The sequence below is a fragment of the Rhamphochromis sp. 'chilingali' genome (assembly GCF_963969265.1).
Source record: "Rhamphochromis sp. 'chilingali' genome assembly, chromosome: 15".
Taxonomy (NCBI): Eukaryota; Metazoa; Chordata; class Actinopteri; order Cichliformes; family Cichlidae; genus Rhamphochromis; species Rhamphochromis sp. 'chilingali'.
The window spans coordinates 16,039,101-16,057,514 of NC_137942.1; the positions used below are offsets into that span (position 1 = coordinate 16,039,101).

Sequence of the window (18,414 nt, forward strand, 5' to 3'; positions counted from 1 at the left end):
TTGGTTCTTTAAAAGAAATAACACGCTGAATGAGGAAATGACGTAATTTGTGCATTCCTATTCATTTCTTTGGACTTTCGCGTCAGGCAAAATAGGATTTGAAAGATCTCTCGGGCTTTTTCTTGGTAATTTACTCTAAAATTCGAATACGTTTATTGATGCAGTAAAACAATATTGTGGTTTAATCGGTTTGAATCCATGTGAGTTTTTACACACGCAACATAAACTTAATGGGTGGCATTTTTGTCAAATAATCAAAAGATTCAGGCTCATCCAAGCAAAGTAATTACATCAGTTGTTGCTGAATTTAATCGGTATGACTGTGAAGGTTTTATTAATGTTCAAAATAGCTAATTTCTTACTTTATGACCTGATGTTTGCGTCTTGTATTTGTTTACTCTAGTCAGAGCTTCCTTCTCATGCATCCCTTGCCAGTTTGCTTGTTGCCTGGTTTTAACCAAGTAATTTTTGGTCATTATTCTTTTGATACAGGAGGTCTATTAATAGGGTTTTCTGGCTTTGCTCATCTGTACTCTACATTTACAACTTTATATAATTTTTTTTTTTATATCTTTTATCATTTAATAAACACAAATAATTAAAAACTAAACTTTCCCAATGGGAAACTTTTTCAAATGAAAGATCTAAAATACAACACAGTAACTACAACATTAATTAGTTATTTCTTTATTTACTTGCATTCATATTTATTTATTTATTTATATTAAAAGATTTGTTGTTATCTGTTAGAAACAAGATGAATTTTAACTGAGTTTAAAGGAACTAACAGCTTAATACGTACAGCTACCTAAAACTAAAGCAATCTACCGTAATACAATCAAACCTTCACGAATGGTGACTCTGTTTGCGACTATTGTAATTTCTAGACAGGCAGTCAACAAAGTGCCCTGGCCAGGCATTAAAAGTGATTTAATCCATTAAAAGACACCACATCAACATTTTAATTGAGATTTAAAAATCTCAAGTATCCCAGTATCTACTAAAATGTCCTGTAAAAATGGTCTGGTGAAAGGACTGGAATGAAAATAAGCAAATATCCAAAGGCAAATATTTAAAGACCAATAGAAACCCTAAAGAACTTTTTTTTAATATAACATTAAACATGCTGGACTGTTGGGCTGTTTTAACTGAAGTATTTTGCCAGTTGAGTATGGCAATAATCTTCCATTGAGTAAACTGCACTTGGATCCCTTTTGTTTCGGATCAAAGGAAAACGAGCAGAGCAGAGTCTGTTTTACAGGAATTTATTGGCTTTTTCAAAAAGTGACAATAGCTTTTGTCCATAAAACTAAAGAGTCACAACATTGGCTTGAATTAAAGCACAGCTTGGAGTCTGAATACAATACCGATGAGCAACATGTACTTAACCCCTGATCTAGTAGTTCAAATACATTTTGTAAATAGGCAAAAAATATAACTGTAGCAAATTCTAATCTTAGTTTTCAGTATATGATACATGTACATGCTATCAGCATTAATTACAAAAAGCTAGGATTGTGGGGAGATTAAAGTAGCATTAACTGCAGAGGTAATAAACAAAAGATATTCATAGTGTTAGTTTAACAATACAGTGAGTGAGTCTAACTTCTGTGAAGAAAGATACAAAATAGTCAAATCACATGATTATAACAAAAAGATGAGTACACTGTATACTACACCATAACCGACAGTAGCTTTGTTACTGTTATTAGCAGGCATAAATGCTCTTTTAGTGACATTGCTTAGCCAGTAGTGATGCTAAAAATAAAAATAACATATAAATCAAATGTGCTCCACAAAAAGGTTTCGGATAAATGCCCACAGAGCATTAAAGGCTCTCTTGTTCCCCATCACCAAAACACCTGAATATTTCTCTTCCAAATACAAAAATCAAGTTTTCAGCTTCGCACTCCTGGGCAGCCATACAGTCGAGACACTTCTAGGGGGAATATTGCAAAGAGGAAAGAAAAAAAGATACCACAAACACAACGGGTCCAATTGGAGCCAAATGCACAAAATACTGGAGATTTTTCAGGGATTCGTAGCACTGTTGGTGTCAGCAGACCTTTTCCCCCAGACTCAATTTTTTCTCTGTGCTTCAGGCTTCATTCGATCCATAAGAATGAATTAACATGAATCATGTTAGGGCCAAAATTTAATTACTGGCAAAAAGGTTATGGTACATAAAAAAATGGAGGCAATTAAATTTCACAGATTGTTACTTCAAGGTGTTTGTTGATAGCAAGGAGTGACGACTGCCTTCATAAAGAGAAAGTGAAGTTTTTGACTTTTAAATGGTTGATATAAACAGCAGGGAAACAGCAGCAGACTGTCAGCTGTGTTTTAAAGGTTTGAGACGACAGAACAAAGGATTTCTTTTCGGCTAAAATACAGCATGTGTGCAGAGTGTATTTGGCAAAATTTCTTCCACTTCAAACAAACTACCAAGACTGTAAACAAAAAACAAACCAAAAAACTGGACAACCAGTGGAAGAAAAAGTTGAAGACATTCCACGGTCCGTTCTACAAAACATCCAATCCGTTTTAGAAGGCCTCAAGAAATTCAGTCTCGTCTATACAGTATACATTGTTAGGAAATAACTAGGGTCTAAAATAGTCCACACTCTTTTACCCTAAACCTGACCCTATGTTGGAGTTTTCATGGAAACGGTTGGTATAACTGTTGCAGCTACACATATAGAAGGACAGAATCTGAAATACATTGTTTTTGTGTGTCTGTGTGTGTGTGTGTATACTGGTGTGTTTCTCCTGTGTCGTTAGCCACCCTCACCACTAGCGGTCATGCTCCCCTGTAACTGTTCCAGTGAAGGAAGTCTTAGAGGAGAGAGCACTTCTTCCCCTTCTTTTTCATAGGTGGAGGGCACAGGACGGCCCGGATGGCCTCATCGAACACAGTTTTAAGGCCACGCTGAGTCAGGGCTGAACACTCCAGGTACTTTACAGAGCCTGAAGACAGGAAACAGAAAGGCATTGGTTTATTATTTGAATCTGTCTTCCATGACCATTTACAAGAAAAGGATCAGTGACAACTGAAGCCATTACCAATCTCTTTGGCCATGGCCAGTCCTTGGGGATAGGTAATGGGAGAGAGTTTCTTCTCCTTCAGCTTCTCCATGGTATCCTTGTCATCTCTCAGATCCAGTTTGGTGCCCACGAGGATTATTGGAGTGTTGGGACAATGGTGTCTCACCTCAGGATACCACTGCACAGACACAGGAGTTACAAGTTAGTGGTGTAAATATTCAGATCAGTCAGTGTCATCTTTAACACTTTATGTTATCAGAGCTCCGACTTATTACCATTTTTAATCAAGTGAAAGTTTTCTCTGCTCATCCAAACTCATATAGGGCCTTTCTGTGTGGCATCTGCATGGTCTCATCATGCCTACGAGGGTTTCCTCCCACACTTAAAAGGCACATACGTTGGCATAAGTGGTGATTCCCAACTGTCTGTAGATGATGTGAGTTTGAATAGTTAACTTTAAGCCCTGTCACTGCGCCTGTGTCCAGACGTTAAACTCAGCCCACTCTACAGATAATGACAGAATACTCAGAGTGACTTTATGACATCTTGAATAAACAAATACATATTACCACAAAAAAACAAAGGTGCAATTTAAGGGGGAAGGCAGAATTAACACAACTGTCAAGCTGTGTGTCACCAAGAGGAAGTGTGAAACAGCCAAGGCTTGCTTCTTATCAGCACAAATGAGGCTTAATGTTTGCTTTCTAAACCATTTACTTTGCTCCCGTCCACTCTGAAAACTCTGGACAAAGCAGTAGGTTAGCATTGCTAAGCTAAAATGACTTTGGATTAAAGCAAATGTGTTGGTCGCTTAGACCCCTTCCCAATGGAAACCGGCTAGTGTGGACCTGGTGCGAACTTAAGATGGTAAAACGGGTGACAAGTTGATAAATGTGTTTAGAGTAAGGCCTAATCCCATGACAAGCCTAGAGATAAATAGGTTGTAAAATCACCAGCAGTACATTCATTATGTGGACTTATGCTTATTTCCAATTCTTTAATTTAAGTGTATCATTTTCTTTTTTCACCAACTCCTGAAAAACTGTCTCTTCAGCTCATAAATACTCAGATATTTTCATCAGCTTGTTGCAACCAGCGTGTCTGTTGTTTAGTGTGGAGCGGGCAGTGTAAAGTGGGTTTACAGCTACCCACAGCATCCACATTTACCATATACTGCAAGAGAAGTGAAAGTGAACCAAGACAGTAAAGCTGTGGGCAAGAAAAGCAACACAATGTTGCTGTGTGAAGCTGAGGGGAACTGCAGAGTCAGATAGTAATTTCCTGTGGTTTATCATTCCCTTTGCACTAAAGTAATCATATGACTCATGGCATATATAGTGAGGTTTGTCACACTGCTTCAGCTTGTTTGTGTAAAAATATCCACAATGTTGAGCAAATGTATCTGTAGTCCAGCCTCCATGTTATTGGTCCGTTAACTATTTTTAGACCAGCAAGGAGCACAAAGATCGTTGACTTTCATACAGTGGTTTAATGCAAGGAGCAAATTCTCAAAGGTAAAGGTTAACTGATAACATTTACAAATTATTTTAATCAAAATCAACAGATTAACGTCAATCTGCTCCTTTGTCTCACAATAAACACACTGCTGAAAAACAGACCCTAAAGATGGACAAACAGCACAACATATTGACAGTAGGGCTGGGCTATATCATACCGTTCACGGTAATACCAGTGTAATGTTGGGCAACGATAGGAAAATTAAATATCGCGATGAATATGGATAAAACGCGCTTGCGCAGTGCCTTTGTTTACATACGCACATGGCAGCGACGCAGAATGAGAAGAGCGAAAGTGGATCGTTAAATGAAACGGATGAACCAGAGTTGGTTTGTAAAAATGCTGCAACTTCAGTGGTGTGGAACTGGTTTGGTTTTCGTCCGTCAGATACACAACAAAGCTCTATTTTTGGTAGCGCATGCTAGCGGGCCGTCGTTATTTCCGTGTTGTTTGGAAAATACGGCACACTTAAAATCAATCCTTCGATTTTTCTGAAAATCGACAGTGCCCCTTATAATCCCGTGTGCCTTATGTATGAATTCTGGTTGCGTTTACTGACCTCGAAACGATTTTATGTGGTACACGGCGCTCGAAAATCTGTCAAATGTTTCAGTACGACTTTGCTAAGCTACGAACCCGCACCGCTTGATGGATTGTCGGAGCATTACGGCTATCGTAGGCAGGAGCCTCGCGGAGTGATACGAACTGTGCTTCAACATAATATTACCGTATTGTGTGTGTGTGTATAACCTCTTTTTAAGTTTTGTGGATATTATACATGATTATGCTGAGGATGTGTCGGCCAATTTCCACTGGAAATTTTGGTTTAACTGTCAGCAAGGAATTGCATTTGCACGGTTAATTTTTTTTATATAACTTTAATGCACTTAAAAAAGCTGCTTGTTTAAGTGAAAATACATTGACTTTCTTTTTTTTTTTTGCACTAATAAAGTTGAGGAGTTGTAAAGTCTTTTGTCTAGTGTCAATTATACCATCAGTTATATCGTTATCGTAAATTTTCAAATGTATATTGTGATAAATATTTTTGGTCATATCGCCCTGCTCTAATTGACAGCTATGCTTAGTTGACATACATACCATTGCACTGACTTCATCAAAAATTTAAAAAAAAGAAAAGGAAAAAAAAAAGCTTCATATTCACAAAGTTCTTGCACATTACCCTAAATGGTAAGCTCAAGCTCAGATCAAGGTCTTCTCAGAAAATAAACTGATTTAGTTTAATTTGCTCACAAAAGGAAATGATTCTAGTTTATCTGTGTTAACTTTAAGCTGATGTAGACAAACTGTAGCAAACTTTCCTTGTGTGTCTCACATGAATAATAGGGATGTACTTCTGAAACCGAGAACATTGCACCGCGTTCCACCTTCCCGTACTGCGAAACACACACAAAGCGGGTAATGCCAATAACCAATAACCAATAACCAAGGCATGCTAATCTGGTAAAGGCTGAACAATTTAAAGATAACCTAGGTAAAAGGTAAACAGGAAACAGAGCAAAATAACTGTTTTCTCCTCCTCAACTGAATGGGCCAATCTGAACAAAAGTGCACAATCATCACCACATACAGTGATTATTAACATCTAAATATGAAATGAATCATTAAAAAAAAAAAAAAAAATTTTCAATGTTTTTTGTTATTCAGCTCATCCAAAGGAAAAAACATGAGGTAGTGCCCCAGCTGTGATTTTGAAGAACTGCTACACCCTTGTTGGGGGGGGGGGGGGGGGGGGGGGGGGGGGTAGCAACAAGCAACAAGCAACATAGCAACAAGATCCAGCCTCACTGAGCCTTTCCAAAGTGTGGACTTGAAACTATACAGCAGTTTTTAAATTCTGTTGACAGACTGAGTAAAAGCAAACTTATAATGAAATAATGTAAGGCATGTTTTTCCTGAACGCTGTCGGCACATTTGATCCAAGAAGAAATGGTAAAACAGGATTTTATTTTTTTATATATATATGACAACACGTGGCACTAAGAAGCGGGCAAATTTGAGCTGTTTGTGAAATATTTCCATTTGGAGTTGAAAGTTGCTGTGTAGTCTACACCCTTTTCTTGTTTTGTGCATCAGAAACAACTGCTAAATGTCACAGATGCTAGCTAAAAAGCCACCAAAGGCAGATTGCAATGTAAACGCTAACTCCACTAAGGGGTGGACTTATCGAAAGTTTTTCCTCATACAATGGTTAAAATTGCTTTATCGTAACCATCGAGTATAGATTGCCGTGGCAAAATTAAGCTGTCTGCATGTAATTCAGTGTCAGTTTTTATTCTCCCACATGCTGTGAATGCATCATTAATTCCCCCTCTTCCAACAGGAAACATTTCTACCAGGCACACTGCACTTCATATACTACCAGATAGGGAACAATATGGTGACAGCAGAAGTTTCAGACGAGCGAGGGTTTGGATTTCACAAGGAGGATGTCGAACAAAATGCAGTTATTTGCAAAACATGCTGTAAAACTATTGCCATGAAAGGTAACAGGACCAAGAATTTATTCCAAATCATCCACTGCAAAACTAAAAATGTTTTAAATTCGGCATGTCAGCATCTCTTCACACACCAAAGAAAGTGTTAAATAAACCAGCTGTGATACCTGTGACTGTTCTTGGTCAGTCGTTTTCATAGTCACTATTTGTTCTGTAATTTGAGGTGACTACATTTTTTATTTTACAATTTCTATACGTTACGAGCACAAAACAGCACCTATTTAGTTTTAATTGTTTTATTTTTTCTTAACTATTGCTTTTTTGTAGCTATGATCTTTCGTTTGTAAAAGCCGAGTGTTGATGACAAAAAGACTTACTGTCGCAATATTGTCATTTATGAAAAAAGTCTGTGCAACTGATGTTTACAAAAAAAAAAAAAAAACAACCCCAAAACATTAAAATAAAACATTTCAATTCATTCAGATTTTTTTGCATTAAAAGAAAAAAAAATATTGAATTGTTGATTTGAATGAGCATACTTGTGCAATTTTAGGCATTATACGGTTGAAAATAACATCTGTTTCTGAAGGTTATTTAAACATACAGTGGAACCCCGACTTACGAATACCCCGTTTCACGAAATTCAAGTTACGAAGGCACTGAACGGCAATATGTCTGTCCGTGTTACAGCAAAACGCCCGAGTAACGAAATCCGCTGGCTCTGATTGGCTGAGCCTACAATGCCTTCCGAATCATGTGACAACCCCTTGGCTTCTGTACTTGCGCTTCGCTGTTCCACTTGAACGACGTATTGTTGTTCTAGTTAGCAATTAGCCTATAGCCTATCGTTCAGCATCGCCTCACTCAAAACCCGCAATGGGTGCTTCGACTTACCAAAATTTTCGGTTTACGAAAGACCCTCAGGAACGAATTAATTTTGTAAGTCGGGGTTCCACTGTATTGTCACATACATCATGTATTGTGATATAGCCAAAAAAATATTGTGACATTAGATTTTCCTAATATCACTCAGCCCCATCTCCAGCTGAACAACAGGAGGAGTGATACACTCTCCAAGTGTCATGCCTGTGATGTGCCCCTCCGTCTTGTGGTGAACAGGAACTATTTTTGGGGGCGGTACGAATAATTTGTGTGGCATTTTGTGTGTGATATGTTACGCTGTTGTTTGCTAAATTTGTATGTTTGTAGTTTTAGAAATGTGTTGTTTGTGGGTTTCACAACAAAATAACAAAACAAATCAAACTTTTTCCTACTCCACTTTATGTTTGTTGTGTGGTTTTGGGTCCCTGTTAATACAGTGTGTCAAAATGAAATAACTGCTAGACATGGGGGATTGTGTCTTTTTTTCCCCCCAGCAGTTCAAAATGAGTTAAATGAGTTAAAAATAACCAATTATGTCCTTGAAGGGTATAATGCCAAGCAAGGACAAAAGTTTCACAATGAACAAAGTTTTATTAAGCTGAAACTCTTAATTTCATCTCTACTTTCCAGATTTTTTCCTTCATTTTTTCATTTAAATTTACTGATTAATTTTCTATCTACAGTGGCTTGTCCAGCACAGGCAAAAAATAAGCAAACTTAGAGACTACAAGAGCACAAACTGGACGGATGAAACATAAATAAGCTGACACCTTTCCAGCCTTCACTCGTTCTGACATACAGCAATTACTCACCTTGGCACGGACGTTTTCAAACGAGGCAGGACTCACAAGCGAAAAGCAGATAAGAAACACATCCTGGTAAGACACGGAAAACAAAGCAATCAGAGCCTGTAACAATCACTTCCTGTTAAGAATACTGGAAGGGATGGAGGGGAATCCTGTGTTCACAAAGGTGTGCGCGTTTCTTTCTGTTTTTTTTTTTTTTCCTTTTAACTTCCTCATTCATTCTCAGAAATCAGACTCTGGTTTATGCATGGAGGATAATACATGAACTGTAGCACAACACTGTCTGATTATGTTTTTGTTGTGGTTGTTGTACCGTCTGTGGGTAGGAAAGTGGGCGGAGTCTGTCATAGTCTTCTTGTCCTGCTGTATCCCAAAGACCCAGGTTCACCGGCTTCCCATCCACCATAACATTGGCGGAGTAGTTGTCGAACCTGACAGAAGTGATGAAGTGCAAATGAGCCAAGCCCTTCAGGCTTAATATAAATTGTTGAAATATAACTACTAAGAAAAAAAAAAAAAAAAAAAGGACAAGAAATACGCGGTGATCAACCTATCCCCTGATTAATCGTGCCCTTTTGCAATTTCTGCTCTCTCTTAAAAACAACTGCTCATTTTTAAAGTCTGGCTGAACCAAAAGCCTGTTTGTCAACTGCCTGCAGAGCCAGTTCGTGCCACAGTTAAGGTCGATAAAGATCAACACTTTCCACAGCTGGTCTAGGATCAGATTAGGTGCAGGGATTCTTCTTGACTTCCTGTAACATGTATTCCTGGTGTAGTTACAGTTAAATGCTGTGATTGTAACCTCCTCTGCAAGACTATATTTAAAAAAAACAAGATGCCATGCTTGCTCATGCATTGATTGTGTAAGGAGGGTGGAGACCAATTACTGACTGTTATTCTCACATAAATAAATAAATACTCACTGCGCTGCAGTCTCAGATACTCACACTGTGGGGATGTACTCTCCAGGAAAGGCATTGGTGGTGTAGCTGATGAGCAGACAGGTCTTACCCACAGCTCTGTAGGAGAGAAGATGTTGGATTAGCATTTATTGAGAGAAGGCAAAAAAAAAAAAGTGTGACTGGGCTCAGATCTTACAAATACTGACACAAGCAACAATCATTACAATTTCATTTCTACAAATGGTGTTAAGATCAGTAAACGGCACTGCTTACAACAAAAAAAATCCCTGGTGTAATACTCTGGGAAAACGGAATTGTGTTATTTTCTAAGTTCTTCTTTTTGCAAGATAAAGCACATGAGAGCAGTGGTAGAGGCACATTTGCCAAATATGAAACTTTCTTGGTTCCCTTCAGCATGCTACCCTCATGTCTACTGCACAGTTCCCCTTACACTCAAAGCAAAATAAAGAGATTCAACACAGCCACGGGCTCTGAATGGGTCTTGCTGCTGCAGTATCTACCACACCCAGAGCAAGCGGTTATGAGTGCATTTACCTCCCACATATTGTTAGCACATCTTAATGTCACTGTCTTAGCTTGTGTGTTAATCCCCTGCTGCTGAGGAAGCCCTTAAATTTTGGGAAGCTGAAAAAGCGCTGTGTTTGTAGCTTTAACAGTGACTTGCTGGAATACAGCAGCGAGATGATGGACACACAGACACACACAAAAGCTAAATTCCTAAGTAATAATAGCGAAACTTGAATTTAAGCTGTGGATGTACGACCTGCCCTGTGATGTCTGACTCACCTAAGAGTGAAAGATTAGTCAACCACTTGCACACTGGCCAGCCTGTATTACCAATACTTACTCATACCACCAACCCTAATGTATGAAAACTATAGTCTAAATAAATAGATAAAAATATAATAGTCAAATGCGAGTACCCATGTCGGCAAAATTAACAGGTAGTAAAAGATTAGCAGCTAACTTTACCCGCTCGGAAATCTGTTGCAAAGGGTTTTAACGTCAGCTACTCGGATGACAGTCTTTTAGCTACAATTACATTTTTAAAAGGTAAAGAAAAATAAACAGGTGTTTAATATAAACGAATACCCGGCTGGGTTTGGTGAACTTACCCGTCTCCGACCACAACACACTTTATGGCCTGCATTGCTACGCGGCTAGAGGAATGCTAAGTTAGCCCGGGAGCCAGCTAACGTTAGCTAGAGTCTCTTTTCCTTTGTCCGGGATTGCTCGCTGGTGAAAAGTCCCAACGAGCGTCTTTCTCCGCCGACCTGTGCTGCTACAACCGAGCTCCTGGGACGCGAAACAACTTAGGGGGGACTTACACTAACTTTATCGAGCAGTTTACGGCGAGTTTACTCGTGAATTTCCCTTCCTACATTCCCATGCTTTCGTAGGCTGATCTGGAAGCTATGAAGCAAAACAGCGGCCACCACCCCTGAGTTAAAAAAAAAAAAAAAAAAAAAAAAAAAAAAATTAGTCTACAACACCACCAGTAGATGGCACATCCGGTGCACTGGTCCATACGCCCACACAGACTTTCGTCCTAAAAATCAACCGGAAGTAGCCGAATTTCAGAGGATTGAATGACATGTATTATAATATAACAGATTTAAAGTTTATTGTTTAATTTAGTGTGGGAAAACAAATAATACAAAAAAAGTGGAGGGACTATTTATGGAATGACACTAAACGAGGAACTGACGTCAGCTACACGATCCCTGCAATTTCTATGGACTATGGCGTTTGGAATTTTTGCCCTCAATTGTGTCTTTCAGGCTAAGCTTTAAAAGAGGATTTGAAAGGTTTCTCTGCTCCAGCTTCATGTTTTTCTGTGGTACAAAGCATACCAGACATCTGTCCATACCCTAAAGATCATTCTTATGTCGTGATTACCCCAACTTTTTTTTTATCATGACAAAATCGTATTTGGATGTAGTAGACAAGACCCACTGATCTCTCAGTAAACATAAATTGCTTCTTTGTTTTTGCTTTTGTTTGTAATTCACTAAGAGTTTTGTTATTAGAGCAGGAACTTTTACACTCCCCATTCTCACCTCCACATTTTCTTCTCTCTCACTGGCTCCAAAAATACCTCTTGTCTGTCTTCTTCCTTTGTCTTTGGTCAGCAGTAGGATCATTTCCATTTGTACCCTGTTGGTTGATATCTATGGAGGCAGACATTGTTAACCTGGGCCCTGATCAATTTAGTGTGGAACTCTCATTTTTGAGCCACAACAAGAAAGTGCTCTGAGTGCTAGACTAATGAAAAAAAGGCAGTATACAAATGCCAACCCTTGCTTCAGATTGTGGCACATTTGTTTATTTATTTGGCTTGTTTCTTACATGCACTTGTCACTTTTGTTTGCTTGTTTTACTTCAATTTTTACTTAGTAATATATGTGTTATTATTCTTCAGATGAAGGACGTTTCTTTTCGAAGTCAGGTTTCCTTCCTCATCAGCACTATACCTATTGCCTTTGGACAAATACAAATAATTAAAAACTAAATGATTTTGTCCGACCATTTCACTTAATTTCACATAAATAAAACTTAGACCTAAAATATAATTTCCACACTTGCAATCAATTTTAATCTTATATATTTAAACTTTGTGTATATTAATCTATTAATGTAAAACAAACCATTGCAACTACAGCATTTGTGTGTTGTCTTGTATTTTTTTTACCTACTGTCTGGATAAATATGAATATGAAGTTATGACACTTTATGTGTACTTCAGCTGTGATTTGTTTTTTTGTTTTTAAAAAAAATGAAGAACCATATACCTGAGAGTTTAGCCTCGGGGTTCCAGTTGCCCTTTATTGACTCTTACTTCCGTGTGTCACACCGTAATGAGTCCCCGGTAAACAGCTATCGGGGTGGAGCAGATTTTCCAACACAATCGATGTAAAAAAAGGACAAAAATGGGGCTCGGTGTCGACGAGTGATAGAAATATGAAGTGTGACACCTTTGCCATCGCTTCGCCTTACCAGATGACAAACTAACCCTGGAAACCAGCCAACGGACTGGGCTGTATGGCGGGTCTGTCATATTTGGTGCTCCGGTTTTCGGGCTCTGCTGGTCGGACGTACGGAATATTTTCGAAAGGCTTGACGAGGACTTTGTTGATATTTTTTGATCTCGCATGGCGGCTGCGAATCAGATTCCCCTATGTCTACCTCGTCGCCTCTATGATGTTTAATGTGAGATTACAGGTAATCATTCAGCCGCTGTAATCGGTCATCAACCCTCTAAACGGCACAGAGACAGCTGCTGATTGCAAAGGCCCCTCATGTTGGATTCATTACTGCCTTTGCTTTTACCTGAATGAGCGACACGTTGTAAAAGATTTATCCTTAATGGACGGATAAGCGATCAATTTTAACTACATTTAAAGCTTAAGGGTTACAGGTACTTAAAACTAAAGCTGCTTAATACAAGGAAAATTCTCCCTTTATCTTGTCTTTAATGCTCACTTTTCTCAATTAAGGAGGTGCCGATTTATTATTACCAGCATTTTATTGGCTTCCATTTTTAGTGCCTTAAACTTTCAATGAAGATCTATTAGCTTATTAATGGCTTTAATGGATTATGTTGATTATTTTTGGGCAACTCTGCCAAATGTGTTAATATTATGCAAACAAAACAACTGCCTTTTGTTAGCGATACATTGAGAAACTGTAAAAAAAAAATATTTATTTGTTCCTTATTTTATTTATTTTAAATTATTTCCAAGATACACACATCTTGGCTGACCAGTAACTGATATATCTGAAGCAGGCAACAGATATCCTGGTCGGGGACTTGAGGTTTCATCTGTCTCCAGATTAAAAATATTGCTTCTAATTTGCTACCCTTTTTGGGTCCTGTTGCGTGACCCAATTTTGGCCAAGCTACAGCTGTCACATTTGACTCAAGAAGATTTATAGAGAGGAGTTCATAACCGACTCAATAACTTAAAGGCATCCACGTCCTGTGGCTGCAAAACAAGCCCAAATCATCATCCCTCCACCACCTTGCTTGACAGCAGGTGTGAGGTGTTTGTGCTAATATCCTGTGGTTGGTTTTTACTTTGGTTTCGTCTGTCCAAACAACATTGTTTCAGAAGTCTTTGGCAAATCTAAGCTGTGCTTTCATGCAGTGGTCAAACTTGCTGATGATCAGTTAATCAAGGGCAGCTGATCGTCAGCTCCTAGCTGCTACTTACACACTTATATCCTGTGGAAGCGATAAGGGTGACCTAGTTTCTCACTGAAGGGGATAAAGTCCTGTGAAAACTTTATTTTTCATATAACTGCAGTTCAAAAGTAGATATCAAAATAATAAATGAAGATGAAAATACTAAGAAGAGATTGGATAAACACACTTTGCATTGTTTGTCCACCAGAGGGCACTCTGCAACTTCACTGTCAGCAACACGGTGTTTGGAGCAAGAACCTGCTGATATGAGTAGAGTCAGGCAGAGCATAAACAAGTATATAAGTAACTACTCAAGACAAATTTTGGAAATGTTAGGGAAGCCTATTTTAAAAAAAATCACCAAATATCTAAGTTGGTCAAAAATCCTATCCTACTTCTCTTTTTTTTATTTATTTAGCACTACCTAACAGAGTTCTCATATCTTTATAGGTTCACATCGAAATCCACTGAGTCTTCAATGGCTGCATTAACACTTAACAATGGATAGTGTGCACTGCCACGTTCCAGCCATCAGAAAACACCGGCTGACCACACACAGCGATGTGAAGAAAGAAGACACTTCAAGACACTTCAGTCCAACACAATAACGTGGCTGTTCGTTTTTGCCGCCAGTTACACGGCCCGGCGCCTTTGCAGGTGAAGGGAAGCGGTGATGTCTGCAGATATGAGACAGGGTGAGCGGCGATAGATGGAGCAGATGGAGCGAGGAAAGAGCCCAGCAGTCACCGATTCAGGAGAAGCTCGTCAGGTGCATGAAGATATTTCCCCCGCCTTTTCTCTCTGATATCGAGGACTGTAGCATGAATGATTGTTGCTGTGAAAGCTTATAGTTTCTCTTTATGTCTTACATGTACAGCTGACCTAAATTAACAGTATTAGTAATCACCCAAATCCTTTTTTATGTTTCTGTAATGGTTAATCCACCAGTATGTGCACGTTCTATAATTAAAATTATATTTTAATGCTAAAACATAATTATTGTTATCCATGAATTTTCAAATTTATGCCCTTCAGGTTTTCTGTTTCATCAAAGAAAAAACATCAAAGCATTTTTATTTAATAGAAGGTGCCAAATTACAGTTATTTACTTGCATTACTAAACAGAATATTCAGTTTGAGTCGTTAAGTCCAGTGTGCGGTTCAAATCTGGGTGTAAAAACATGAATTCGGTTTGAAGACTCAAAATGGTCAAAGATCGAGAACTCACCGAAAAGGACAGAGTCCGCATTAAAGTACTTCACGATGCCGGATGGTCTTTCAGACAAATAGGACAAGACATAAAATGTTCTCACAGTGTGGTCAAGTACGCTTTGGAGTCAGTTGCAGGGACCGGTACTTACAGAATGCGCCAAGGAAGAGGCAGAAAACAAAAGCTGACTGACGCAGATGTCCGGCACCTCAAGATTTTAAGTACCAGTGACAGAAGGAAGACCACTGCTGATCTTCAAGTAGAGCTAAATGCTTCTAGAGCAGAGTCTGAAAAGGTCTCCAGAATGACCATAAGCAGACGACTGAATGAACAGGGCTTAAAGGGGAGAGTCGCTGCTAAGAAGCAGTTATTGAGGCCCACAAACATCCAGAAACGTCTCAGATTACCCAGGGAGCGCAAACACTGGACTGTAGATGTCTGGAATAAGGTACTTTGGACTGATGAGTCTGAGTTTGAAGTCTTTGGTCAGAATAATCACCGAAAATCTGGAGAAGGTTTTGATGCTTGATGCACTGCACCCACAGTAGAGCACGGTGGAGGTTCCATTATGGTTTGGGGTTCCATTTCTGGAAACGGCGTGGGCAAATTCGTGAAAATTGACAGTATCGTGAACATAAAGATCTACCACAACATCTTGGTGGGTCATGGAATCCCTTCTGGACTGAAACTGATTGGTCGTGAGTTCATATACCAACAACACAGTGACCCCAAACATACTTCATAGCTGTGCAGAGAGTATTTGACCAAGGAGAAGGAATCTGGAGTACTGGAACTGATGGACTGGACAAATCAGAGTCCAGACTTGAATCCTATTGAACAAATTTGGGATTTGGTGGATTTGAAGATAGATTGCACAAAAGTTTCATCCACAGCAAGTCTCTGGGAACAGCTGGAAACTATTTGGAGCTCAGTAACAAAGGAGACTGTGGAAACGTACATAAAAACAATGCCAGTAACAATGCAAGGCCAACGGAGGCCATACAAATTATTACGTTTTTCTGTTTGTTTGGTTATTATTGGTGAATAAGGACTATTTAGTAGTTTCAGTTTGTTATTTGCCTTACAAATAACAATTTTTTTTAGTTTTAAACAATTTCTTAAAAATTTCTAAAAAAAATTGGGTTTTAGGCCATCTAATGAATTTGTCAAGCATCGTACATGTATAGACATTCAGTGTGAGGTATAAAGTAAACATCTCATTTTTATTTGAAGAGGTTCTTTTCCCTGCATGACGCACAATGTTTCGTTTGTCCTCTATGATCTGGACTAATCATTTGTGGCTGGGTTTAACTGGATATACATCAGATATCAGCAGGTTTGTTGTAGGAGAAGTCAGTAAGTGCAGTAATGGTTCTCACTCTCATGCTCAGGTGGTCACCGTTTCTATTGTGTTTCTGCTTACCAGTGGGATCAGCAAATCGATGCTAGTGAAAGGTGTTACATTCAAAATTATTTATTACTGTTTTAAGTTTTTATTTCTGTGAAATGTGTGTGAGTGGGGTTTGAAGTTACAGAGCAAATGCTGAGAATGAATGAACTCTGTGAGAAATAAACGAATTACACCACGACTCTGAGCCATTTCTATGAGTAAAAGGTAACAGTTGTCTCGTTTGGGTTTATTAAACTGTCCTTTAGAAACAGGTCATCTTCTATAGCATGTTCTTGAACCACATAGAAACAGCGACATGTGTGGCAAAACCACTTATTTTCTGTTGCTATGTTTCTGGTTACGTGGACAATTTTAAAACAGAACATGAAAATCTTAAAATACAATGAAGGAAAAAGTGTTTTGATGATCAAAATGAATTTGAAACAATGACAATGAATTGAGTTGAAAATGATGAAGATTGAGTGTCATCGTGGATGTGTAGCCGACAAATCTACAGCAGCCGATGACGCTATCATGTCAACATAGACCAGACAGAACCAGAAAAGTGTAACTGATAAAGTGTCCTTTATTAGTAAACTGATGATCCATCATATATCAAAGGTAAGTAAGAAAGAAAATTGTTTTTTTAATTGTTAGTTTTCAAATGAATAACAGTATCAATAATTAATTCTATAGTACAATTTTTTACACAGTAATAAAGAGAAAATTTGCTGTAAATTCACTGATAGTTTTTGTTTTTAGAATAAATTCCTTTATTTCTTAGAATGTAAGCCCAAGCTTATCTCGTGGAACATTTGATCGTCTGTTCACGGCCACTTTAACTGGATGGTCAAAATGTGAATTTTAAAGGAACTGGACAGTTTTTAAAGTTAGACTTCTTTGCACTGAACATAAAGGTTCAGTTGGAGGTGACTGGTTTATAGTTTATACACCATGTATTTACTGGTTCAGCCCACGTAAGAGGAAATAAAGAAGATATCAAATTAATCTGACACCCCTGCTGTAAAGCATCATAAAAAGCTGTGATCAGACAGCTGTTTGCTTTTCATGTGGGCAAGAAAGTAAAGAAGGTTTAAGGCTTAATAACTGTTCTCTTTATAGCATTTTAATCTCACCGTAAATCCATGCAAGAAGTTGAAAGGTTCCTTGAATTTCATACATGAAGCCACCAGCCTGTTTGGATACTTGACACCTGCTTCCTCTGCTGGGTAAGTGTGATGATTGTGTTGTGTTGTGGTGCCCACTGTCCACAGGGGGGAAGCAGCTTACTGAATTCCTTTCCTATCTGTTGGAAACGGCCACTGAGAGCTGTCAATCTCTTTGAAGCTGACACAGGCTAATAAAACTATAAATATAGCTCACGATTATTTAGTCCCACACTGTGATCTTTTATAAAAATCTGTTATTCAGATTTAGTGCACCTGTGAAGGAAATGTTTAGTTTCCCTTGTACGATGTATCCGTTCCCTCGTTCTCTGATCTAAATCAATTTAAAAAAATCCTGTGTGACTAATGTCTGTTTTTGAAGTGGGAGTGGGTCTTTGCATTGGATCAATCTTAGCCACCAGATCCATTTGACACGTCCCTTCAGTGTGCACTTCCTTCAAGTCAGTTTCCAAACTGCTGACACCCTCCTTCAGAGCAAAATGTTCCCAGTAAACTTATCCTAGCCAGTCGCTCTGCAATGCCAGGCTGCAGTGTAAAACCATAAGGGGTTGCCAAGGCAACTGTATTTCTCCATGTGACAGACAAACCATCCCTCCTGCCCCCCTTTTCTTAAAAAAAAAAAAGAGGATTTATTTTTCAGGGATTTGCCAGAGGAAATATTTTAATAGGGTTATCATAGAGAACTGGCAGAGAGAGGGAGAGATCTATAGATGGTGGATAAGTCGGGTTATCTTTACCCTGATTTTACCATTTGTACCCTTAAAAAAGAGGGGGTAGTGGTGTAAGGATTACAGAGTTTTAGCCCTTGGCA

At 38.6% G+C, this 18,414-nt stretch overlaps 2 protein-coding genes across 2 annotated transcripts; one reads left to right on the forward strand and one right to left on the reverse strand.

The window, feature by feature from the left end:
• Positions 1 to 1,249: 1,249 nt before the first annotated feature.
• Positions 1,250 to 11,089, reverse strand: LOC308411917 (ras-related C3 botulinum toxin substrate 1-like). Its single transcript, XM_080905972.1, has 6 exons — positions 10,746 to 11,089; positions 9,655 to 9,726; positions 9,021 to 9,138; positions 8,714 to 8,776; positions 3,064 to 3,223; positions 1,250 to 2,967 (listed from the first exon to the last, which is right to left on the reverse strand). The coding sequence occupies exons 1-6, from the start codon at positions 10,778 to 10,780 to the stop codon at positions 2,837 to 2,839; spliced, it is 579 nt and encodes a 192-aa protein (XP_080762098.1). The 5' UTR covers positions 10,781 to 11,089; the 3' UTR covers positions 1,250 to 2,836.
• A 1,406-nt stretch (positions 11,090 to 12,495) lies between these two features.
• smim10l3 (small integral membrane protein 10 like 3) lies at positions 12,496 to 16,609 on the forward strand. The gene is made up of 2 exons (XM_080906145.1): positions 12,496 to 12,852; positions 14,267 to 16,609. The coding sequence occupies exons 1-2, from the start codon at positions 12,673 to 12,675 to the stop codon at positions 14,285 to 14,287; spliced, it is 201 nt and encodes a 66-aa protein (XP_080762271.1). The 5' UTR covers positions 12,496 to 12,672; the 3' UTR covers positions 14,288 to 16,609.
• Positions 16,610 to 18,414: the final 1,805 nt, after the last annotated feature.

What these genes read in the sequence shown, in the direction of transcription:
- smim10l3 (XM_080906145.1), top strand. Translation starts at nt 12,673, where the DNA reads ATGGCGGGTCTGTCATATTTGGTGCTCCGGTTTTCGGGCTCTGCTGGT. An exon ending in TGTTTAATGTGAGATTACAG is followed by an intron (nt 12,853 to 14,266) that starts GTAATCATTCAG and finishes ATATCTTTATAG; the next exon opens with GTTCACATCGAAATCCACTG.
- LOC308411917 (XM_080905972.1), bottom strand. Translation starts at nt 10,780, where the DNA reads ATGCAGGCCATAAAGTGTGTTGTGGTCGGAGACGG. An exon ending in TTGAAAACGTCCGTGCCAAG is followed by an intron (nt 3,224 to 8,713) that starts GTGAGTAATTGC and finishes GTGTCTGTGCAG; the next exon opens with TGGTATCCTGAGGTGAGACA. An exon ending in GGCCATGGCCAAAGAGATTG is followed by an intron (nt 2,968 to 3,063) that starts GTAATGGCTTCA and finishes TCCTGTCTTCAG; the next exon opens with GCTCTGTAAAGTACCTGGAG.